Source organism: Pituophis catenifer, unplaced genomic scaffold (assembly GCF_029215685.1).
Source record: "Pituophis catenifer annectens isolate HBS135680 unplaced genomic scaffold, rPitCat1.0.hap2 SCAF_12, whole genome shotgun sequence".
NCBI lineage: Eukaryota > Metazoa > Chordata > Lepidosauria > Squamata > Colubridae > Pituophis > Pituophis catenifer.
Window position 1 is genome coordinate 16,721,443 of NW_027256892.1, and position 25,535 is coordinate 16,746,977.

General features: G+C 41.5%; 1 protein-coding gene across 1 annotated transcript in view; it reads right to left on the bottom strand.

Annotated features, from left to right (window-relative positions):
• The window catches only part of ARHGAP32 (Rho GTPase activating protein 32), a 130,381-nt gene that overhangs the window by 16,170 nt on the left and 88,676 nt on the right, over nucleotides 1-25,535 (bottom strand). Inside the window, exons 11-14 of the mRNA XM_070952202.1 lie at nucleotides 10,701-10,803; nucleotides 8,494-8,638; nucleotides 6,062-6,144; nucleotides 409-516 (exon numbers count right to left, since the gene is read on the bottom strand). Coding sequence (XP_070808303.1) covers nucleotides 409-516; nucleotides 6,062-6,144; nucleotides 8,494-8,638; nucleotides 10,701-10,803 — 439 coding nt within the window. The remainder of the gene's footprint in view (nucleotides 1-408; nucleotides 517-6,061; nucleotides 6,145-8,493; nucleotides 8,639-10,700; nucleotides 10,804-25,535) is intronic.

Here is a 25,535-nt window from a genome sequence, read left to right on the forward strand (position 1 = left end):
GTTTCTAAGCCGAAGAGCCAGCGCTGTCCGAAGACGTCTCTGTGGTCATGTGGCCGGCATGACTAAACGCCAAAGGTGCATGGAATACTGTTATCTTCCAACCAAAGGTGGTCCCTATTTTTCTACTTGCATTTTTGACGTGCTTTCGAACTGCTAGGTTGGCAGAAGCTGGGACAAGTAACAGGAGCTCACCCCGTTATGCGGCACTAGGGATTCGAACTGCTGAACTGACGACCTTTCAATCAACAAGCTGAACGTCTTAGCCACTGAGCCACCGTGTCCCTCACTTACTGTAGTATGCCTTATTTTTCTTGTGACGCTTCTGACACAAACAAACAAATTTTCACATTGTTGGTTACCATAGACTAACATGGCTTTCTTCCTACAAAGTCCGCAATCGATAGATACCTTAGTAAGTTTGGTGCCCAGACAATGGCTAAGTTCTTGGTATGCATGTTTGTGATGGCACAATATTCAGCCAGGTGTGACAAATGCCTCATAAGGAACTCCAGGGTCCTGGAAAAAAGGCAAGAAATTTAGCCTATGGTTTAAAAAAAAAAAAAAAAACAAGGTAAAGGGGATTGGGGAAAATTATCAGCAAAATCAGCTAACCTAAACAGATTAATATTTCACTTTTTGAAAAATGGCCCACTCTGCTTCCTTGTTGCATTGCAAAACCCAAGGAAGACAAATATATGCCACGTGGATCAACATAGTCCTAGATGTCTCCAGCAGTCAAGGTTTATATAGAGCAGGGGTCTCCAACCATGGCAACTTTATGACTTGTGGACTTCAACTCCCAGAATTCTGGGAGTTGAAGTCCATAAGTCGTAAAGTTGCCAAGGTTGGAGACCCCTGATATAGATTATAGACATTGTGAGATTCCATTACTGGTGAGTTGTTTTCTAAATGGAAACTGCCGTCTTTGATGACCATTAGAGGGAGCCTCTACCACATTATCTAGCTAAAGAACTGTACATTTTCCCTGTGCAGGGAAGAACGAGAAAGAGAGGGAGAGAGAGAAGGTCCGGTTCAGATGATGAAAGCAGCATCAAGAGATTGCATAACTGACCAATAAAAATATGTTAAACCTTTGTTAGTAGATTTTGTGTACAGCAGGAACACATGAATCCTTTCAAATAGTTCTAGAAATGAATGATATTTTGAGTATCAGTATCTAAGACTGATTTATGTTGATTGCTTATTTAGTATCCTATGACTATCACTAAGTGTTGTATCTTATGATGTATGATGAATGTATTTCCATGATGACTACGATCATGATTTATCACTTATAACTTTTATGTACACTGAGAGCTTATGCACCAAAGACAAATTCCTTGTGTGTCCAATTACATTTGGCCAATAAAGAATTCTATTCTATTCTATTCTATTCTATTCTATTCTATTCTATTCTATTCTATTCTATTCTATTCTATTCCATCCCATCCCATCCCATCCCATCCCATCCCATCCCATCCCATCCCATCCCATCCCATCCCATCCCATCCCATCCTATCCTATCCTATCCTATCCTATCCTATGTCTAGTCTAGTCTTACTCTACTCTACTCAGATATTTCAGAACAAAGCACAGTTAATTTTCCCTGGATTCTGCTCCCTGATTTAGGAAGACATCCAAGAACTAAGGCTGTGTTGATACTCATAAAGTTCCAGTGAATCCTTTGCATGTGAATGTTTAATAAACAATACAGATTTTGGTTCAACAGTAATACTACATGTCTAAAATGAATAAAGAATAATAGGATTTAACAGAGAGGAGTTCTGAAAGGTACTGTAAAGCAATATTGCTGGGGTGTTAAATGTAATCAATAGAAAAATTAAGGGAGAGGCAATGTGAAGCAGTGACCAGGGTGCTGGATATTGGTGAGGGAGTCCCAGTCCTCCTTTAGGCACAGAAACCAGCTGGCTGATCCTTGGGCCAGTCATTCCCTCTCAGCTCTGAGCAGCTTTGGGCTTTGCAACAAGCCAGGTGAAACACCAAATCTTTTGCTCTATGTGCTAGACGAGTGTGGTGCCAAACACAGGTAGAACAAATCCAAAGAAGAAAAATGAATAATAAAGAAATATATATACTGGGACTCTAGTGTCTGTTGACGAACAAAGGGATGATTTCCTGGGCGTAAAACACATACATCTATTGCACTATAACTGGGTAATCCATCTTTAGTATAAATCAGGATGGAAACCCAGCCTTTCAGCCCCCTATCCTGCTGACTCAAATGTTCAAATACAATAGCACTTAGACTTATATACCGCTTCACAGTGCTTTACAGCCCTAAGGGGTTTACAGAGTCAGCCTATCGCCCCCCAACAATCTGGGTCCTCATTTTACCCACCTCAGAAGGATGGAAGGCTAAGATAAGGAGGAATCAGAATATTTTAAAACATGGAATTATTTTTATAGTTGGTTGGAAAAGAGATATAAATGACTGATACTATAATTGTGTACAAATGATTATTATAATATTGATTTAGAAATGAAATGTTAGAATGGTTTGGATGAATATGAAGATAGAAGAAACTTATGGAAGATGGAGAAAAAGCCTAGAAGATAACACCGAGATGTCACAGAGAAGGGAGGATTGATGTATTAAATGTTTGTTTGTCTTAAAAAATAAATTTTTTTACTAAAAAAAAAGAAGGATGGAAGGCTGAGTCAACCTTGAGCCTGGTGAGATTCGAACTGCCAAATTGCAGGCAGCCAGCAGGCAGCAGAAGTAGCCTGCAGTAGTGCATTCTAACCACTGCACCATTATGGCTCAAATAGGCTTGAGCCTAAGCCATTCGGGTCATGCTTAAGAAAGAATGTGGCCATCCAGACTGCTACTTGGGGTATCCAACCTTGGCAACTTTAAGACCTGTGGACTTCAACTCCCAGAATTCCCTAGCCAGCTGAAGTCCACAGGACTTAAAGTTGCCACAGTTGGGAGGGACACCCTTGCTCTAAACAGTGACGGGTATGGCGATGTGGCAAGGAAAAGAACAAGTGCCAGACCTCCTTAATTCTACAAAGCTGTAAGAAGCCAAGGAGCTAGTACAGGAACAGATACAAGCAACTCTCAATGTTCAATGTGGCCTTGGCTGTGCTAAAAATTAGCGAGAAATCTTAAGACTTTAGTAAGATCTATTTCTTTCCATTTCGAAATGGGTTTCATATTCGGTTTCTATGGCATGCTGAGTTAAGACATCTGATCAAAGGATTAAATCCTCAAGTTTCCCATAACCACACCATGCCCTTCCTCTGATGCTGGATGCCCACATATTGTATGTAGCTAATCAGCAACGTTCTCCAAACCGGCTACAAGAAAATCTCTAAATTTTTTCCAGATCTCTAAACCACTTGTCTGACTCACTTCTGCCAGCACTTGTATCTTATCCTTAATGTGGATTGTACTGAGATGAGCTGTCCTACTTCCCTGCTGACTCTTCAGCACTTCTGCTATCTCTGTGCTAGTTAGAATCACATTTCAATTCTATTAAATTTTTAATTGACGATTCCGCCTGAAGGGCAAGATAAGAGCCTGTAATTTCTTCAAATTTGTTCCCCTTTCGTGCCCTGGAGTTCAATATTTCTAAGAGGCATGCTGAGGTTTGCATGATGCTTCCACGCCCACTTCATAGAGTATCAGCAGGGAGGACACAGATGTGTTATTTGTCTTGTTACCGAGCTAAAGAAAGTGGAAGTCCACTTCGTGTCATCATAAATCTTTCATGATACTAAAATAACAGAGTTGGAAAGGACTCTGGAGGTCTTCTAGTCCAACCCCCTGCTTAGGCAGGAAACCCTACACCACTTCAGACAAATGGCTGTCCAATCTCTTCTTAAAAACTTCCAGTGTTGGAGCATTTACAACTTCTGCAGGCAAGTTGTTCCACTGATTAATTGTTCTAACTGTCAGGAAATTTCTCCTTAGTCCTAAATTGCTTCTCTCCTTGATTAGTTTCCATCCATTGCTTCTTGTCCTGCCCTCTGGTACTTTAGAGAATAGTTTGACTCCCACTTCTTTGTGGCAGCCCCTGAGATATTGGAAGACTGCTATCATGTCTCCCCTGGTCCTTTTTTTCATCAAACTAAAAATACCCAGTTTCTGCAACCGTTTTTCATATGTTTTAGCCTCCAGTCCCCTAATCATCTTGGCTGCTCTTCTCTGCACTCTTTCTAGAGTCTCAACATCTTTTTTACATCGTGGTGATCAAAACTGAATGCAGTAAGTGTGGCCTTACCAAGGCATTACAAAGTGTTATTAACACTTCACGTGATCTTAGTTCTATCCCTCTGTTTAAGATATGCATTCATCTGCTTAATTTCACAGAGGCAAGAAGGGATCCCCAGTAAACCAGCAACTTATAGGACAGACAGGTCCATCTCTTCGTATAGGTAGTCCTCGACTTACAACAGTTCATTTAGTGACCATTCAAAGTTACAAGAAGACTTGGGGGAAAAATGACTTGTAACCATTTTTCACACAACCGTTGCGGCATCCCCATGGTCATGTGATCAAAATTCAAACGCTTGGCAACTGACTCATATTTATGACGGTTTCAGTGTCCCGGGGTCGTGTCATCACCTTTTCTGACTTTCTGACAAGCAAAGTCAAGGGGGAAGCCAGATTCACTTAACAACCCTGATTTTAACTTAACAACTGCAGTCGTTAAGTTGATTCACTTCATAAGTGTGGCAAATGTTGTAAAATGGGGCAAAGCTTACTTAGCAAATGTCTCCCTTAGCAACAGAAATTTTGGGCTCAAATGAAGAGAGCCTTGGTAGTACAGTGGTTTAAAGCACCCTGTTATTAACACAGCTGCCTGCAATTTCTGCAGATTCGAATCTTGCCAGGCTCAAGGTTGACTCAGCCTTCCATCCTTTCTAAGGTAGGTAAATTGAGGACCCAATTTGTGGGAGCAATAAGCTGACTTTGTATAGCTTATTGTATGAAGACTATTGCTTAACGCATTGTAAGCCGCCCTGAGTCTCCAGAGAAGGGCGGCATATAAATCAAATTTAATTTAAGTTGTAAGTCCAGGACTACCTGTGTAGCCTTATGATTTTTTGAACTCCCTAGCCTACTTCAGAATCCGATATTTCCTAGCAATTTCTCGTCCAAATACTAACCAGGCAAGATTCTGCTTAGCCCTTTAGCCAAAGCCAAGCCAGCCTACCTGCTGAACAGACCAAGAACTTCAGTCTTTAAAGAATTAATTTACAACTGTGTATGGAATGAGGAAGGCAAAAAGGACATTGCTTGTAAAACAGGGTGGATACTGATTAGTGTTAATGGAGGCATATTGCTATGTCTGCAGAGAAAACAGGACACGAGCTTCTACAAAATCACCCAGGGTTCTTTTCTAACATAACATAATCCCCAGTCCATGTAAACCAGGGGTAAAACCCAGCAGGTTCTGACAGGTTCTGGAGAACTAGTAGCGGAAATTTTGAGCAGTTCGGAGAACCGGCAAATACCACCTCTGGCTGGCCCCCGAGTTGGGTGGGAATGGAAATTTTGCAATATCCTTCCCCTGGAGTGGGGAGGGAAATGGAGATTTTGCAATATCCTTCCCCCAGGAGTGGGGAGGGAATGGGGATTTTGCAATATCCTTCCCCAAGGAGTGGGGTGGGAATGGAGATTTTGCAATATCCTTCCCCCCAGGAGTGGGGAGGGAATGGAGATTTTGCAATATCCTTCCCCAAGGAGTGGGGTGGGAATGGAGATTTTGCAATATCCTTCCCCAAGGAGTGGGGTGGGAATGGGGATTTTGCAGTATCCTCCCAGGAGTGGGGAGGGAATGGGGATTTTGCAGTATCCTCCCAGGAGTGGGGAGGGAATGGGGATTTTGCAGTATCCTCCCAGGAGTGGGGAGGGAATGGGGATTTTGCAGTATCCTCCCAGGAGTGGGGAGGGAATGGGGATTTTGCAGTTTCCTTCCCCTGCCACGCCCACCAAGCCACACCAAGGCCATCAAGCCACGTCCACAGAACCGATAGTAAAAAAACTTGAATTTCACCACTGGTGTAAACACAACCGACAGACACAACAGACCTGTAGTGCGGTGGTGGCAATTGCTGGATGACATCATGGATTTTCACCAGTCTTTCTTCGTCGGTAGCAGCAGATACAGCATCCTGGAAAAGTGGGGGGGAGAAATCCCAAAGTCTCAGCCCAGCACATTTGTTTCTTTTTTCTTTTTTTTTTCCCTAAAGCCTTCCACAGGAATACTATCAAAATCATGATGCAGAGCAAAAATAAATGTCTAGCTTACATTTTTGACTGTCCTAAGTCACAGGATGTTATATATTACTTTGGTATTCTGTACCAATTCCAATATACAGTAGTGTATAGGGCAGGGGTGTCCAACTTTGCAATCCTGCTGACTGAGGAATTCTGGGAGTTGGACACCCCTGGTATAGGAGATTTTCCCATATTGCTCCCTGGCAAAATAGCTATGGGAGTTATTCACTTGGGATTTGAACTGAGATCTCTTAACCCCACAGATGGGGTTCGCAACTTGGGCATCATCCTGGACTCACGGCTGTCTTTTGAAGAGCATATGACGGCCGTAGCCAGGAGGACTTTTTATCAGGTTCGCCTGATTCGCCAGTTGCATCCCTTTCTGGATCGGGACTCGTTACGCACGGTCACTCACGCCCTTGTCACCTCACGCCTGGATTATTGTAATGCTCTCTACATGGGGCTCCCCTTGAGAAGCACCCGAAGGCTCCAACTGGTCCAGAATGCGGCCGCGCGGGTGGTAATGGGAGCAATGTGGCGCTCTCATGTAACCCCCCTCCTGCGCGAGCTGCACTGGCTCCCAGTGGTCTTCTGGGTGCGCTTCAAGGTTTTGGTTACTATCTTTAGAGCGCTCCATGGCTCAGGACCAGGGTACTTACGAGACCGCCTCCTGCCACCAATAGCCTCTCACCGACCAGTTCGCTCCCATAGAGAGGGACTCCTCAGGGTGCCATCGGCCAAACAATGTCGACTGACGGCCCCCAGGGGGAGAGCCTTTTCTGTGGGGGCACCTACCATCTGGAACAGGCTTCCCCCGGAGTTACGAAACATCCAAGACTTACGCATTTTCCGCCGAGCCCTGAAAACATTTCTATTCCAACAAGCTGGTCTGGCCTAACTCTCCCTTTTTAATTGGCTTTTAAACTGTCTTTTAAATTGGGTTTTAAACCTCTTTAGATAAATTTGGATGTTTTTTAATCTTTGAGCCTAAATTACTTAATCTGTTTCTTAATAGTTTTTAACTTCTATATGTATTTGTATTTATTATGGCTGTTCACCGCCCTGAGTCCTTCGGGAGTAGGGCGGTATACAAATATGAAAAATAAATAAATAAATAAATAAATAAAAATCTACTCTGGCATTGTCATCTAAACCTAGTTTTCATTACTAAATTGACATTGGCATTGTCAACTAATCCTAGTTGCTATTTTCTGGGCAAGATTTGTTTAATTTGTACATATTTTTAATCTTTTAATCTTACTTTTTATATTTTAAATTCTATATAATGTATTTTAATTGTGATGCTTCTGACATGGTTGAACAAAAAAAAATCTCCATATTGTTGGTTACCATAATAGACTAACATGGCTTTCTTCCTATAATGTCCTCAATCCTGGTGGCAGACTCAGACAGTGAGGAGGTTGGGGAGGAACATGGGCCAGTCCTGGAGTCTGGGGAAGGCTCTGATGAGGGCTCTGCATCAGAGGCAGAGAGAGGACCAGGGCCGGATGCCAGTTATCAGCTGCCTTCAGAGGCAGATATCAGTGAGGCAGATGAACAGCTGGAGCCTGTTCCCAGTGTGCCCATGCACAGAGCTGCCAAGAGAAGGGAACAGCTAAAGAACAAGGGTCGACTCAGGAGTAAGGCCACAGGTGGATGATGAATGGCCCCTCCCATAGGGAATAAAAGAGGAGCGAAAGGGGAGTGGAGTTTGCAGGAGACAATTAGTTCGTTTAATTGGTTCTGTGACTCTCCGTGACTCCTTGCCAAGTTTTGAAGATATCGGCCTGGCAGCTCTCCAAGCCAGATAAGGTCTGTGACTGTAAATTCACCCTTGAAAGACTTTGCTGGATGTGAATGAGAGGAATTCACAGTAACTTAATAAAAAGGGGTTTTTGTAGGGACAAGGAGTCTGCTTCGTGCTCTTGGGAAGCCTAGTTTAGAACAGTATCTATCCACTGATTTCACTGCCACTCTAAATAAGCTGAAAGCTTCTTTTCCCCAGAGAAATGCCATCCCACGCTTCATGTTCTGTAATATACTGGAAGACCGAATGCATTCTCATATATATTTTATACAGCAATGATATATAGGGAAAGTGCCAGTTATTTAAGTGTGCTTTTATTTCTCCACATTAGCCATAGGAAAATTTTAAGAAATCTCTGAAACAGAACTCATGATACCCATACAGTAAAAGGTGGGGGCGGGGGGGGAGAGAGAAAGAAAAAAAAAAACAATCTTACCGAAAATTTCTCATAGAGCTGATACGTAAGCAAAGGATTGGGGAGTTCTCGAAAATAGAGCTTGCAGAGTGAACCCACACAGTGTATATCCTGAATATAGACATCTTTTGTCAAGTCGGGGATCTGTTCGGAGTCAAACTCGTGCCTGAAGGTAGGAAAAAACAAAAGGGGATGAGGGGGAAAATATATACCGTGTTTCCCTGAAAATAAGACCCTGCCTTATATTTTTTTGAACCCCGAAATAAGCGCTTGGCCTTATTTTCGGGGATGTCTTATTATTTTGGGGCGCATGGAGCAAGACGGGGCTCCTCTTGCCGTCTTACCTGATTTCCAGCTCTGTCTCCTTAACCCTAACCAGAGGAAATGGCGGGAACCAGCTGCACATGCGTTTAAAGATTTTTGGGGAGGCTTATTTTTTGGGGGGGGCTTATTTTAGCGCATGCGCTCAAAAGCCCGATTGATCTTATTATCAGGGTATGTCTTATTTTAGGGGAAACGGTGTATGTATACGATCAGGGCTGGGCTTCAAAAATTTTAGTAAGGGGTTCTCTGCCCGGTTGCTGGGTGGGCATGGCCATGGTGGGCGTTGCCTAGTCAACCTCCTGCACCACAGCCTGGGGGGGGCGGTTTGCCCTCCCCAGAAGCTTTCCTCGAGCCTCTGGGAGGGCGAAAACAGCTTCCCCAGGCTCCGGCGGCCCTCTGGACTGAAGTGGTAGGCCAGTTTTTCGCCCTCCCCGAGCCTCCGTGTGCACCCTGCACTTACCTGCATCCAAAATGGGCCGTGTGGGGACTCCTGGGAGGGGAGGGGTGGGTTGGGCAGGGCCAGCCAGGAGTGGGATTTGGGGGTTCTCCAAACTGCACAGAATCTTAGCTAGAGGTTCTCCCGAACCCCTGCGAACTCCCAGCAGCCCACCCCTGTATACAATCAGAAGACAACACCGTTTGCCTTTAAGTAAGATATAAAAGCAACTTAAAACACATGCCAATTTTTTTTGTAAAGCTGCATGTTTTTTTCTAGATGGTTTTTTGACAAGCATTTCAATCATCTTATAGCCAATTAGTTTGCTCAGAAAAAACTACTAGCTGCAAAGTGGATGAGGCAATTACATAAATAATTGCAAGGTACGTGGCCCATGTCATAGAGTCACATTAAGTATTAAATGACAGCTTCCTGTTTAGATAAATTACTCATCTGTCAAACCTACAAAGCGAAAGATGAGTGAGAGGAATGAAATAAAGTCATTGAAAGCCACCCCCAGCCCATATACAAGTCAAAGAAACCAGAACCTTAGAGTTTATTATCCAAAATATTAAAAAGTTTACTATCCAAACTATTGTAGAAAGTTAGCATCCACCCTCTCCTAGAAGAATGAAATACTTTGAGGAATATTAAAAAGGCAGAATATTATAGTTCCCAAAGGGAGAAATGGAAACATATTTTTTAGAGGGAGAAAGCAGCCCCCACCTTCCTTAATAGCCCACAGCAGATGCCAGCACTTAAGAGATAAAGAGATTGATAGCTCTATTCATAAGCAAATATCCTCACCCAAGATCCAACAAAGGAAGGATTAGCCCTCAGCCACAACAGGAATTGTCCAATGCCCCTTTCATTGCACCACCCTCACAAACTTCAACCAAACCTGGGAGCTCAGATAACGTATAGAGCCAGCCTACATAGCTTCATGGGAGTCTGACAACAGCCAATAGAATACATGTTCTTGCACAGGAACAGGAAGCTCAAGTGCAAAGCCCAAGAGAAGGTATAAAACCCCCTCACTCTCAACTCTGTGTGGTCAGCTGCACCCAGAACCATGTGCTTGGTGATTCTGTTCATCATTAAACCATCTTTCCAAGCAGCCTCCATGTTTCCAGTGTCTTTCTCCCAGCTTGGAACTGAACCAGATGGATCTTTCTTCCAACACTTTAAAAAAATATTTTCTTTGTATACCTACCAAACAAAGTACAACAACTGTTTTTGAAACTTCCTTCTATATTACCTGCGATCTACTGAATGTTCCGAAGTCAGATAACAGCTCCAGAACAACCCAACTGTTTTCTATCCTAATTGATTATGTACTTTGTTTTTTTTCAGACAGGAAAAGAATCTTAAAATCCAAAAGGCAGCTTTGGAGTGAAGGAGAAATCAGGTCTTAGAAAAAGGGCACCCAGCAGAGAATGAAACTCACAAATAACGCACACAACCTTACCGTAACTTTTGGATATTGGATGCGATCCCAGACAGACGGTAGATTCCATCCACAATACCGTGTTTTTCAATGAATTCAGTGCAGCTCTTGAGGACCTGGGGAACTTAAAAGGAAAAGGAAAAAGTGTTAATGGACCATCACATGTTCTCATTAGCATCCTGGCAGATTTGTCCATTCATTGGATCACGAAAGGGTTCTGCCCAGGTAACACTTTTCTTAAAACTCTTGCTTATCTCATTTGTTTATAGATCCAAACTGAAATCAATACATTTCTAAAAGTGGCCTAAAATAAGTAAGTACCACTGAGAATTGCCTCTAAATTGTAGCTATTACTTTAGTTACCAGTATTATTATACTGCAGGGTTAAACTCCTAGCCTCTATTGAAACCCACTCCTCTCTACAAGCACTGAATTTCTGGCAACATTCTATGGTTTACTAACAAGCATTGGTTCAGAATTCATACAAATTCAAATAACACACACAACTTTGCTTTTAGTTTTATATGTTGTAGAAATTCAGATATCGGAATCTGTCAACCTCATATTGTAATGCATACCTAATCGACTGTGGTTTAGTCAAGAGGCTAAATGATTCAACAAATTTATTCTTAGATGGGATATGTGAACCTACTTTTTCTACCATTTAATCTACAGCACTAAGCAGATGGAATATTTTCGCTGGGATAACAGCTTATTGATTATTCATCCATTCTCACCCAACATGTTTTTTTCTTTCTTTCTAGGGATAAATAGAAACAGGCAGTATGGAGGATGGGTTTAAATAGCACTGCATTTTTGAGGCATACTGATGTTCAGGGACAATACTACACAGCCCATGGAGGACTGAAGCCTCCCAGTGATTGCAATGTTTTGCTTAACTTGTAAAGAGAGCTAAATATTGCTATAGTTCTGCTCTTGGATTTGTTGTATCCTGACTGGCTGTAGCTAGAAGATCCCAAGGCCTTTGGATAAAAATAAGAAAATCAGCCTTAGGAATGTTGGCCTTTAGCCTACTCACTCTTGACCTAGACAGTTTCAGATTATCAAACCAGACAACAAGTTACTCTTAAGTTAATTATTAAAATTTCTATATGTGTAAGGATATATATTTGAGCATATTAATCAGAGGAATAGAAAAAAAGGTAAGCCACATGTACAGTTTCCAGAAGACAGCTTTATAGGAAGTTAATCTGTAACTGAAAAAGCAGCAACACAGATTAGGATCAACTGAAAAGCAGGTAGCATTAGGCACACATTAACATTCAGAGTAACATACCAACCAATCCAACAGCAAGCTGTTCAAAACAACCAATCCTTATACTTTTAGCCCCCCAAAGGAATAAAACAGATTTCATGGCGAATATCTTAAATACCCCTTTAAGCTGGTATTTGACATGGTTAAAAAATAACAAGCATACACATTTAAACCCTGGCAGATACCATGACTAAGTAACTTTGAAAGATTCCTAGGAGAGTTTAAAATCTATTTGTATGTAATCTGCCAACTCACATAAACTGAGAACTGACAAAGAGATACTGAATAGTTCTTAAAGCAAATCCGTATGTAGCAGGTAGATTGTCATTGCCTCGCAATTACAATACTAGTTTTCCTGGACAATTAGGTCCTTACTGAGTTGGAACATCCCCAAAATTATTAAAAAGGAATGCTCATGAAAAAAAATGTAAAAGTGAGACCCAAGACAGGAAGATGGAGAGGGAAAGAGAGATCTATATATAGCCTTGGTAAGACCACATCTAGAGTACTGCATCCAGTTTTGGTCACCATACTATAAAAAAAGATGTTGAGACTCTAGAAAAGAGTGCAGGGAAGAGCAACCAGGATGATGAGGGGACTGGAGACTAAAACATATGAAGAACAATTAGAGGAACTGGGCGTGGCTAGTCTAGTGAAGAGAAGGACCAGGGGAGACAGGATAGTAGTCTTCCAATATTTGAGAGGCTGCCACAGGGAGGAAGGGGTGAAACTATTCTCCAAAGCACCTGAAGGCCAGACAAGGAATAATGGATGGAAACTGAACAAGGAGAGATTCAATCTGGAAATAAGGAGAAATTTTTTGACAGTGAGAACAATTAACCCATGGAACAGAAGTTGCCTTCAGAAATTGTGGGAGCTTCATCACTGGAGGCTTTCAAGAAGAGACTGGACTGCCATCTGTCAGAAATGGTTTAGGGTCTCCTGCTTGGGTGGGGAGTTGGACTAGATGACCTACAAGGTCCCTTCCAACTCTGTTAATCTGTTAAATCTCCTAACCCAATACTGAATTTGCTCTGCTTATAATAAATAGATCATGCTTGCTCAAACCCAGTTTTGGCAGCAAACTACTTAAAATGGATTTTAAATGCAAACCCTTTGCAAGACCAGATGTATTTCCCTTGATTATTTTAATCGAGTTAGCGATGATGGGAGACAGGTTGCTGGACAAAACAGGCATTTGGCCTAATCCGGGAAGGTTTCTCTTTGCAATCTTAACTACCGGTAGTTCACAAAAATCATTGCCTGGCTATTTGCAAGTTTGCTTCTCTATGCCATCACCTCAATTTGTAGCAATCACCCTTTTAAATTATAGATTCCAGAAACAATGGTTTGTTACTGTTTCTTTTTTAATTTCCTGATATATATTTTTTTATTATCAGAGTCTGTGCTCTAGCATTTTTTAGAATAGTTGCTCTGCTCCATTAGGAGCCCATTTTAGGTATTGGGAACTGCTAACATGAAAAGATGTTAAAAGGACTACTGTGTCAAAATCATAAGAATATAACTTTTTTAAAAAAAAAAAATCAAAACAATAGGCCCTTTCTCCATCTATTCACCCATCCATCTTATCCATCCAGCCATCCCTCCTCCTTCCTCAATTACTTAGTCTTCAATTTAAGAACCTCAACTTTTCTCTCCTAATGCCGAGTGAAACTGGTCCTCTAAATACTTGACTCAAATAAAGCATTAACACAGATTTCAAAACCGAGAAGAAAATAAAAATCATAAGCACACCCGGATTTGCCAATGGTTTGATCCATTAATGAATAGTTTAAAACAGGGGTCCCCAACCCGTTAGGAACAGGATTGCACAAGTAAGAGAAACTTCATCTGTGCATGCGTGGGGGAGCCAGGTAGCGCACAAAACCATTTCCCCCATGGAAAAATTGTCTTCCACGAAACCAGTCCCGGGTGCCAAAAAAGCTGGGGATCACTGGTTTAAAATAAAGGAGTAAGTTGGAGCTACAAAGTGAAGAAAGTTAGCACCCACCCCTCTCCTAGAAGAATGAAATATTTTAGGAAATATTAAAAAGGCAGAATATTATGTTTCCCTGGATGAGAAAAGGAGAAGCGTGTTTTTTTAAGACAAAGCAGCTTCCTGAAGCTCCCTGCCCTCCCCTCCTTCAGCTCCAGGGTGATGGGATTAAGACAAGGCCCTCAGGACATGATAGGATTAGCCCACTACCCATCTCATCACATGGCACCTGGGAAGATTACATCACCCAGCAAGGCTCAACCAAGCCTGGGACACAGACAGCCTACAAAGTTAGCTAAGAGCCCTGCCCCCTGGGAGTCTGACAGCCAATGGGATACATTTCTTGTACAGGCACAGGAAACTCGAAGGTAGGGCCCAAGAGAGTGTATACATATATCCTTCTCTCCACTCCATGTGCTTTTTTTGCCCGGGACCTCAAGCCATGTGGTCCTGCTGTCCACCATTAAACCATCTTTCCAAGCAGTCACCATGTTTCCAGTGTCTTTTTCCCCACTTGGAACTGAACCCAGATGGACATTTCTTCCAACAATAGGTACTGATGTATTCATTTGTAAAGAACACGGCATTTGTCTTTCCTTCTTTCATTAACCCCATTCTCTTCCAGGAAGAGGTTAGGCCCTGCACAAAAACATCCAGAGGTTCTCAATGACGACCCCCCCCCTTTATCCCCACTGCTACCTCTATGAACTGCTTTATTGACACAATGGATACGGGAGAACAAGCTCAGCATGTTTCCCTTCACATTTGTCTCCTGGAGCTTTCCAGCCTTGTAGCAAACAGCGTCAGGAAGAGCTATATCTGTCATCATTAAATTTCAGGAGCACCCCACTGTGACATTTAACATCAAGGTAAAAGGGAAAACAACCCTTCCCAAAAGTGAAGAGGGGGAGGAGTTCTTCTAAGAAGTTCTTCTATTTACAGGTAGTCCTCGGTTTTGCAAATTGAAACAGTCGAAGCAGCATTAAAAGTGAGTATTAGTGTCTGTGCCACTAAATGTACATGAAGGTGGTATTTGGGAGTGGGGATCAGAGTACATATATTCCCCCAAAAAAATGATACAAAGGTTTTTAAAACCTGTAAAACAGATTCAAGTGTTTATCTCACAATGTATCAAACACAAAAGATTCCCAGTCTTAATATATATATATATATATATATATGCATATTCTTTCTAGCCAGGTTTTACCTATGTAAACTTAGTTGTTCTTCAGCCCTAGGTTCTGTGAAATCTCATTCACAAGTTCTTGGGCCCTTTTTCTGCTGCCAAACTGCAACTCTGTGTTGCTTCCTGGGAGACCCATTCTGCTGCCAAACTGCAACTCTGTGTTGCTTCCTGGGAGACCCAGATAGCTATTTCTACCTCTTAAGGCGTCATCAGTGGGCCACACCCACTTCCCAATTATCCTCCCTGTAAAAGGCATAATGTATCTTTTTTCTTTTTTCATAGGCTTTTATGTGCATATTCTTTCTAGCCAGGTTTTACCTATGTAAACTTAGTTGTTCTTCAGCCCTAGGTTCTGTGAAATCTCATTCACAAGTTCTTGGGCCCTTTTTCTGCTGCCAAACTGCAACTCTGTGTTGCTTCCTGGGAGACCCATTCTGCTGCCAAACTGCAACTCTGTGTTGCTTCCTGGGAGACCCAGATAGCTATTTCTACCTCTTAAGGCGTCATCAGTGGGCCACACCCACTTCCCAATTATCCTCCCTGTAAAAGGCATAATGTATCTTTTTTCTTTTTTCATAGGCTTTTATGTGCATATTCTTTCTAGCCAGGTTTTACCTATGTAAACTTAGTTGTTCTTCAGCCCTAGGTTCTGTGAAATCTCATTCACAAGTTCTTGGGCCCTTTTTCTGCTGCCAAACTGCAACTCTGTGTTGCTTCCTGGGAGACCCATTCTGCTGCCAAACTGCAACTCTGTGTTGCTTCCTGGGAGACCCAGATAGCTATTTCTACCTCTTAAGGCGTCATCAGTGGGCCACACCCACTTCCCAATTATCCTCCCTGTAAAAGGCATAATGTATCTTTTTTCTTTTTTCATAGGCTTTTATGTGCATATTCTTTCTGGGTCTCCCAGGAAGCAACACAGAGTTGCAGTTTGGCAGCAGAAAAAGGGCCCAAGAACTTGTGAATGAGATTTCACAGAACCTAGGGCTGAAGAACAACTAAGTTTACATAGGTAAAACCTGGCTAGAAAGAATATGCACATAAAAGCCTATGAAAAAAGAAAAAAGATACATTATGCCTTTTACAGGGAGGATAATTGGGAAGTGGGTGTGGCCCACTGATGACGCCTTAAGAGGTAGAAATAGCTATCTGGGTCTCCCAGGAAGCAACACAGAGTTGCAGTTTGGCAGCAGAATGGGTCTCCCAGGAAGCAACACAGAGTTGCAGTTTGGCAGCAGAAAAAGGGCCCAAGAACTTGTGAATGAGATTTCACAGAACCTAGGGCTGAAGAACAACTAAGTTTACATAGGTAAAACCTGGCTAGAAAGAATATGCACATAAAAGCCTATGAAAAAAGAAAAAAGATATATATATATATATATATATATATATATATATATATATATATATATATATATATATATATATATATATAAGCAATATATTAATTTATATATTGCTGATAAAGAAATAAAGGGAGACTAGTATAGATCTATTTCAAGCTATTTAGTTCTCATCAGCTAGCCATACCCTTACTTGGATTCGAACTTGGGCTGCCTACATGTCAGGCAGTTGTATTAACCTCTGAGCCACAAGTTCTCCCCCCTTCATCAACCTGAGCCAGGGAGAGATTGAGCCAGGTGTCTCAATAGAAAAACAGACACAGACACAGACACACACACACACACACGGGGGGGGGGGGGGGGAATAGTCCTCAATTTACGACCACAATTGAGCCCAACATTTTTGTTGCTAAGTGAAACATTTGTTAAGTGAATTTCGCCCCATTTTACCACCTTTCTTGCCACAGATGTTAAGTGAGGAACTAGAGTTGTTAAATTAGTACGGTAACACGGTTGTTAAGTGAATCTGATTTTCCCATTCACTTTGCTGGTCGGAAGATCACATGACCCCGGGGACACTGCAACGGTCATAAATGTGAGTTTGTTCCCAAGCATCTTGAATTTTGATCACGTGTACATAGGGACGCTACAAAGGTCATAAGTGTGGGGAAACGGTCATAAGTCACTTTTTTCTGTGCTGTTATAACTTCGAACGGTCACTAAATGAATTTTTGTAAGTTGAGGACTACCTGCAGCTCATTTGCCATTTTATTAAATGAGGGAGAGGAACACTAAGTTGGCCAAACACTCAACAGTCCTATTTGTCCTCCAGATACACTGATATACAAATCGTTAATTCTCCAGCCTCCCTGTCAAAATGGATAAAAGGACTTCTTTTCATCATGCAACCATGCCGGAGAATGGCTAATGGTATGAGGATACAATTAAAATCTTTCACATGAATTAACTACGTTATAGCCACCACGGCTTACAATTAAGGAATCTACAGTGCAAATGGAACTGCTTGCATATGATTAAACAAATGTACTTATTTACTGATCACTGATCATTAGTTGGACACCAGTTGTTGAATTCAACTCAGGGAACCTTCACTTAATGGTTCTTCCTATGTATCTGTAATGGATGGAAGTAGGCGATTGTCAGCTTGAGACCGCAATCTCTTTGGATTCTCATGTTACAGTCACAGTCAATACTAGACTGACAAATTGGACTTTTCTTCTTTTAGATGAACTAATATTCCTTTGTTTGTTTCAAAGTGAGTTGTAATTATATATATTACTAGCTGGATACCCGTGCTCCACTACGAAACTATGTGATTGGGCTTGATAAATCGACATTTACAGCTTGAAAATTAATGAGTAGTTACGATCGGCCTCTCCTCTCCCCTTCTCTCCCTCAGGCTTGCTCCACAGAAGCCTCTCCTCTCCCCTTCTCCCCCTCAGGCTTGCCCCACAGAGGCCTTTCCTATCTTATCCCCTTCTCTCCCTTTCAGGTGGGGAGTAGAATGTCTAAACTCACAGCCCGCAGGCCGGATGAGTCATGCGTTGGCTACACCCATGCCCAAATGGCAGTTGGAACAGAGTTCTTTTTAGGTGGGGAGGGGGAGTAGAATGTCTAACTCCTTAGCATCAGAGCGTGTTAATAATAATATAAGAAATACTAATAATCTGATGGTCATTTCGAAAAATCCTTTCTTACTGAGCACCTAGAAGCCAAGAGGAACATACGTGCCAAATTTCAAGTTTGTAGGCTTGAACCGTAAGGTTCTGGAGATTTCGTGATGATGTGTGAGTGGTATTTCGCTTTTATATATATAGATGAAGAAAGATGTTGATATTAATGTGAATGGTATATTTGGTATACTAGTTTCATGATATCTTTTTAAATGGACATGTTTCTTTTCAAACAAAATAGTGGATGAAAAGGATTTATCCATTTTTTGATATAGTAATGTCCCAATTTGCCTCCTCCCATCCAGTTGCTTTTCGGAATATTCTCATATCTATGTATAAAACGTCTTTTGGAACGAACTCCCTTCACTCAAATATCTGAAGTCCTTCTTTGAACCAACCCAACCAAGATCTAGCAAATTGGTTCACAATATAAGACGTTTTTCCAAAATACCATGCTTCCTTGTGTATTACTGACGATTATATAAACCTCCTTCAATAATACTTCAAGGTTAGTTTACAAATGTGAAAAGCACAATATTCATGAATTAGGAATTTTATCTCACAAGTATATGCTACTATTCTTTTTAAGGTATGAAGTTTCCGCTTCATTAAAAAGACATGAGTACGGTACTCAAGTTTTAAAATATAAAAAGGTCAGGAAGAAAAAAAACACAAGAATGGGAGATGTTATATTTGTTGTAAAAACGGTACTACGTGTTCCTTTTGTACTACAGGTGTATCTGTCAAGCTCAGAACAATTTCTGCCAGATGTCATCACCTGTCATGGGACTTTGCAGAAAATCAGCTACTGAGGGGACAACATATCCTAATTATAGAAGATGAAACGGAATATTATACTGAGGCTCCCCTGATATATTGGGATCTAAGATGTAGAACGCGATTTTGACTTTTGTGAATTGCTGATAATGCTGAAACATCTTAAGTTATTTATACATGAAATTGCAATTAACAATGCTTAATCAAATGAGAAGCTATTTTCAGACTTTCAGTTTCTAGGCAACCTGCCATCCATGTATCCTAGATACTTCCTGATTTGCAGAAACCTAAGCATATTTAACTACCATGAGGCTGTAGGATGCTGAGCACAATAAACATCTCCTGTTGAGAGATAAAGCGAGCAGTTTGTGTTTCCTCTTCCTAATGCCAAAATGACGACTCTACATTCTAGAAATAGAAGTGCATATTCAACTGTAAAAACTTAAGCAGCCGAGCCTATAAAGTAGTCCTGCCATTTCTGGTGGAATTAAACACCACAGGGGCCATTATGTTTTGGGGGTTTTCAGGATTTTACCTTGATTTTAGGACTTAAATCTGAACTGGGTCCTGATTGAATGCAATTAGATTGCTTTAACCATAGTCAAGGCCATGGTTTTCCCAGTTGCAATGGATGGCTGTGAAAGTTGGACCATAAGGAAGGCTGAGCGCCAAAGAATTGAAGCCTTTGAACTCTGGTGCTGGAGAAGACTCCTGTGAGTCCCTTGGACTGCAAGGCGATCAAACCGGTCAGTCTTAGAGGAGATCAACCCTGACTGCTCTTTAGAAGGCCAGATCCTGAAGATGAAACTCAAATACTTTGGCCACCTAATGAGAAAGAAGGACTCACTGGAGAAGAGCCTAATGCTGGGAACGATGGAGGGCAAAAGAAGAAGGGGACGGCAGAGAACGAGGTTACTGAAGCAGTCAGCGTGAGCTTCAATGGACTCCAGGGGATGGTAGAGGACAGGAAGACCTGGAGGAACATTGTCCATGGGGTCGCGATGGGTCAGACATAACTTCGCAACTAACAACAACAAATCAGGGACAAGGCTGTGGTTCCCATGGAGGACATGAAATCTCAGCCACACTAGATCCATTTCTAGGGCTTGCAGGTTGACGTCCCTCAACACTATCTTACCTCCTGCCCATCTTAAGAGTCACAAGCTCAGGTGGGAACATAAAAGACACTCGCATTCAGTTACCAAAGAACTGGCACAATTGGTCAATGCCAAAATGTCATGTAGATTCCTTTCTTATGTGGTATTCTGGCAGCTGATGGACTCAACGTCCACAAGGACAAGGCAAGGCAACATCCTCGTCACTAGCTAACTAGGTTCCTTAAATGTATACATATTTTTTTCAATCGTGTTCAATTGTTGGAAACTGCCTAGACAAGTCCCTGCAGAGTTTTTTGGCAAAGTTTTTCATAAGTGGTTTGCCACTGCCCTCTTCCAGGGGCTATGGGAATGTGACTGGCCCAAGGTCACCTAGCTTGATTCTTGCCCAAGGCGGCACCACTCAAGAGTCTGTTAGGGTAATCTAACAAATAAAAGTATAATGAGCTCATCCGGTTGTGTTTCCTGTCTGGTCTACTTGGGAAGGCTGACATTAATCTAGCAACTCTCAAAAGTCAAATTTCCCGCCATCTCTTTTTACAGCCTAATAAGTTAGGGAGATTAATAACAACATTTTGTGAGCCTTGGAGTATACTCATGCCAGCCATAAGGCCATGGAAGAATCATCTTTGAACAATGCTGATTCCCCTCAGCTAGGAAAGCATATGAGTACCACCCCCTAGAATCGGACATGACTAGTCAAGGAAAACAGTTACCTTTTTCCTGTTAGACAGAATCCTTTCTGAGTTTCTTCCCAGTCATTATGCAGTTGCAGGCTCCCATCCCCCACATCTGATACTTCCCTAGGCAACATACAGTAGAGGCCAAAAATGTGGAAATCTTTTGGGAAAAGTGTATTTTCTAAAACTAGCTAATAACACCACTTTTTTTTTTGGAGTACATCACAAAATTATATATCAATGGAAAGATAATTTAATCAAGACTGTAATGCAATAACTTTTATGAAGGATTTGCTATGAGAATAGCAGTTACAGTATAAAGAAGAAAAGTGAAACACGTCGAAAAAAACGAGATATACAGAAATGATCACCATGTCAGTTAATAGTTGGGTAACCTTTAGCTTGAATTACAGCCTTACAATGTCTTCCCATGGAGTGAACCAAGTCTTTTAGTTCTGCAGCTGTTATAACAGCTGCAGAACTAAATAAATTTTAATAATATTAAAATTATTAAATTATTATAACATGAAACAAAGATTGAAGAATTGCTTCTTTTAACTGGATTTTATTGCTGGGTCGCTTCCGACTAACAAGTTTCTTTAGTCGGCTCCATAGATTTTCAACTGGGTTAAGGTCTGGGCTATTCCCAGGCCATTCCAGGGGTAGAATATGATTACCTTGAAACTCCCCCCCCCCCAAAAAAAAGGTGGTGTTATTAGTCAAACCTCAAAAATACACTTTTCCCAAAAGGTTTCCACAATTTTGGCCACTACTGTATCTTCCTCCATTTCCCAAAGTCATTCCCACATACCATCACATCTCTAGGGCTTCCTCTACCCCCTGCACCCACATTGGATCTTATTCTAGGTGAAGATGGACTTTATCAATAATAGTCTGAAGCCAACCTTCCAGCAATACAGCCTCTAGGTCCCTGGGCAGAAACTGCTCCAAAGTAAAGACCTGTACTGTAGTGGCATCCTTCCTCTTACTGTCATCCTCTCTCTCTCTGCGAAAATGCCTCCCTCCAAGTCTCCAACCAATCTTGTCTCTCCCACCCGCTGCCAAGTCCACAGCTACCACTGAGTCAATCCTGCCCTCCCTGTTTACTTTGAAAGCAGCTTCGGGGTTATCAGGGATATCTTAAAACGAATATCTGGGCACAGAAAATCAATGGCAATAAAGAACTGTACATCTTAATGTCACAGACCAACTGTTGTGGTCCGCTAGCAGCCTGCGGAGCTGGCAGCGGAGTCGGATAGTGAGCTGGGGAGGACAATAGGCCAGTCTTGGAGTCAGGGGATGGCCCGGATGAGGGCTCTGCGTCAGAGGCAGAGATGGGGCCAGGGCCATCTGGGAGCGATGCACGGACTCCGGAGCCTCCAGAGGCGGATAGCAGAGAGGCAGAGGAACAGGTGGAGCCTGTTCCTAGTGCACGCATGAGAGAAGCTGCCAGAAGGCAAGAGCAGCTAAAACAAAAAGGACGATTCAGGAGTAAGGCCAGGAGATGATTGGCCCCTCCCAGAAGGCTTAAAAGAGCAGCAAGGGCTCTTGGGATCTTTGTAGGAAAGCAACGTTGCTACATTTGTTTCTTGTTGACCTTGTGGGGTTTTGCCAAGAAAAGCCTTTGGCAGGGTGCCAAAGAAGACAAAGATTTGTGATAAGGCCGAAGGACTGTATATGAAGGATTTGTTTTGGACTTAATTTGGACTAAGCTGAGAATGAATTAATTCTCAGCTGTTCTAATAAAATATGTTTGTTTAGGACTGATTGTGTCTGGTAATAATTACTTGGGCCTAGGTCACAACACCAACTGAGTTTTGCCACACTTTTAACACTTTTGAGATTTTACCCAACACTCTGCTTGTGTCAACCCTGAAGCTGACCTGACTGAAGCCATCTTGGAGCTTCAGTGCTGCCACACTGGAGCTGAGGGATAGGGAGGGGGGAATTGAGATAGCTGGGACTTTGTAGCCAAAACAAAATACTTTCTCTTGAGAACCAAGGACATTCTCACACCTGGTCCCTGGGAGGAGGAGTGATTTTATCGGACGGAGCCGTGATTGGACCATGTGACTGATTGTTTTGAGAAAGTGAAAAACTGTTGCTTTTTTAATTTATTTTTATTTTTTTAATATAAACATTGCTTTTAATTAGGCAAAACTGTTGCTTTTAATTAGGTGAAAACCGCAGGAACCCTCAGAGTCGGTTTTCACCAGATATGTGCCAATATGATATTTCCAATAAAGCCACCCTTTGAGGAATACACTTGCCTCGGAATTTTGCTTGCTATGGATCTATTAATTGGAACCCTGACAGCTTGTACAGAAGACTGTAATTAGGCTTTGTTAGTTTACAGCTTGATAATCCTAAACTCAGTCCTGCTTTTAGAATTAATATGCACATCTATTTGCTTAAAATGGACTAAAGTAGCCTAACAATAATTTGGGTAATAACAAAAACATATTACAACTCGTTAAGAGATTATAAGTGACAGGAGAAATGTTTTAAAATGTCTTGCCAAACTCCAACTGACAGTGATTACTTTGGTGTTGTGTAGATTTTGACGCACAGATGGACTTTAGAGCTGGCAGTTAAGCAAGATTAATTCAAAGACAACGGGGTTTCTAAACTCAGACTGTCTGCTTCGAGTTGCTCAAGTCGTTTCATGCTGCCTATCACAACTGCACCTCTATGAATCAGAAATCTTTGTTCTTATACTTATTCCTTACAAAACTCCAAAAATGAAGAATAGAGCATGGCTAATTTAAAAAAAAAAAACTTTTTGTGTAGGTCATTGATGATCGTGTTTCTGGCAGGTGTGAAACAATTCTGTTTTAAGAAAAAATAGGTCAATACAGGTAGGCACTGACTTGCAACATTCATTAAGTGACAGTTCAAAATTAGAACACACCGGAAAAAATGACTTACAACTGGTATTCACACTTTACAATCGTTGCAGCATCCCCACGGTCATAGGATCAAAATTTGGGCACTTAGCAATTGGTATGTATTGATGACGGACGCAATGTCTTGGGATCATCTAATTGCCAGTCAACTTCCAAAAGCAAAAGCCAGATTTGCTTAATAACTGTGTTATTCACTATAAGTAATTCACTTAACAACCACGGCAAACAGGTTGTAAAATTGGGTGTGACCCGCTTAATAATTGCCTTGGTTAACAATGGAAATTCTGGTCTCAATTGTGGTCGTACATTGAGGACTACCTTTAAGTGGTAGGGGACTGAGAAAAACCCGATTTTCCTGTTTGGGTAATAAGGATACAGCACTACGTCATCCTCTTGCAATATGGAGACGAACTATTTCTATTCCTTAATTTTAGAACTAATATAGAAAAGGAAAAGGTTTCTCTCCATGAAAAATCACTAATTAGGCATTATGATCTTGTATTTCTTGTCAAAGAGAAGGATTATCTTTTTGTACTGAAACGAGTACCGTTGCCACAAATTACAAACACACGCTGAAGTCCCCTGCATTGCTTGGACAATTGAAGGCGAAGTCACGGTTTTTCCTTATTTTATGATTTTTAGCTTCTTCGGAAAGAAAATAGTTGAACCTCCAGTTCAGACATAATCTTATACAATCCATGGGTAGATGATGCACCTTTTGCTTAATGGCTTCAATTGGCAGGAAGAGCCAAATAAAAGTGATTAAAGTACTACAGCCTTTCCTTATTGTTGCGTCCAAGCCAAGGTGAACTACAGGAAATACCCTTGTCATTAAAGAGTCAACCAAAGCAGCCTTTATTACTTTTCGTAGCTATCATAGTGCAGGTGTTCATTCAACCGAACACTTAAAAGTACCTGTGGAATGTAAGCAGGCCCTGAGCCAAAAGAAAGGCACGAGGAATTTGAAACCCGTCTTAGTGCCTCCCGGGGCATTATATAATTAAGCAAAAAGTGATTTGTGTTAATTGCATAAGCCTTAAAACTAGGGTGATGCCCCGAGACAAAAACGTCCACGGGATGAAATAAAGTCTAAGTAAGGAATTTGGTATACAGAAGAAGGCAAGAAACAACACGGAATAACAGTATCATTAAGATGTCTTAATGTCACACCTTAAGGGACAACTCACAAGACTAGTTTGGCTGAACTCTTATTTCTTCCTCAAGGTTTAATTCACCACCACCTAAATAGCACATACTCAGAGGAATGTTTTGGTAAAGTCTGACGTGAGAACATGGAATAGCCATAGGTTACTAGATAATAGCAATAGCATTTAGGCTTATAGTATACTGCCCCATAGTTCTTTACAGCACTCTCTGGGCAGTTTACAATGTCAGTATCTTGCCCTCAACAATTTGGGTCCTCATTTTACCAACCTTGGAAGGATGGAAGGCTGAGTCAATCTTGAGCCCCGTCAGGATCGAACTCCAGGCTGTGGGCAGAGTTTGCCTGCAATAACGCACTTTAACCCCTGTGCCACCAGACAATCACCCAACTTTAAATAAAATGGATATTCCAAGCAAACGATACTCTTGTTATATTTAAGGAATGCCAGAGGATTACTCTGCTTCTCCTTCCCCTGAGGCGAATAACCATTATTCTAAACTAGGCTGCTGAATAACAAATTGCACATGATGCTGTAATTCTATAATGGGGACCAAGGATAGCATAGCACAGCATAGCAATTTGAGTGACTTTTTAGTTCCTCTTACTCCTTTAACTATGTTTGTTTGTTTGTAGTTCCAGATTCCTTATCCATACAAATGCCAAAGTATAATGGAACTCAATTATTGTTATATATTTGCTTGCTTATTAAGTCTGTATA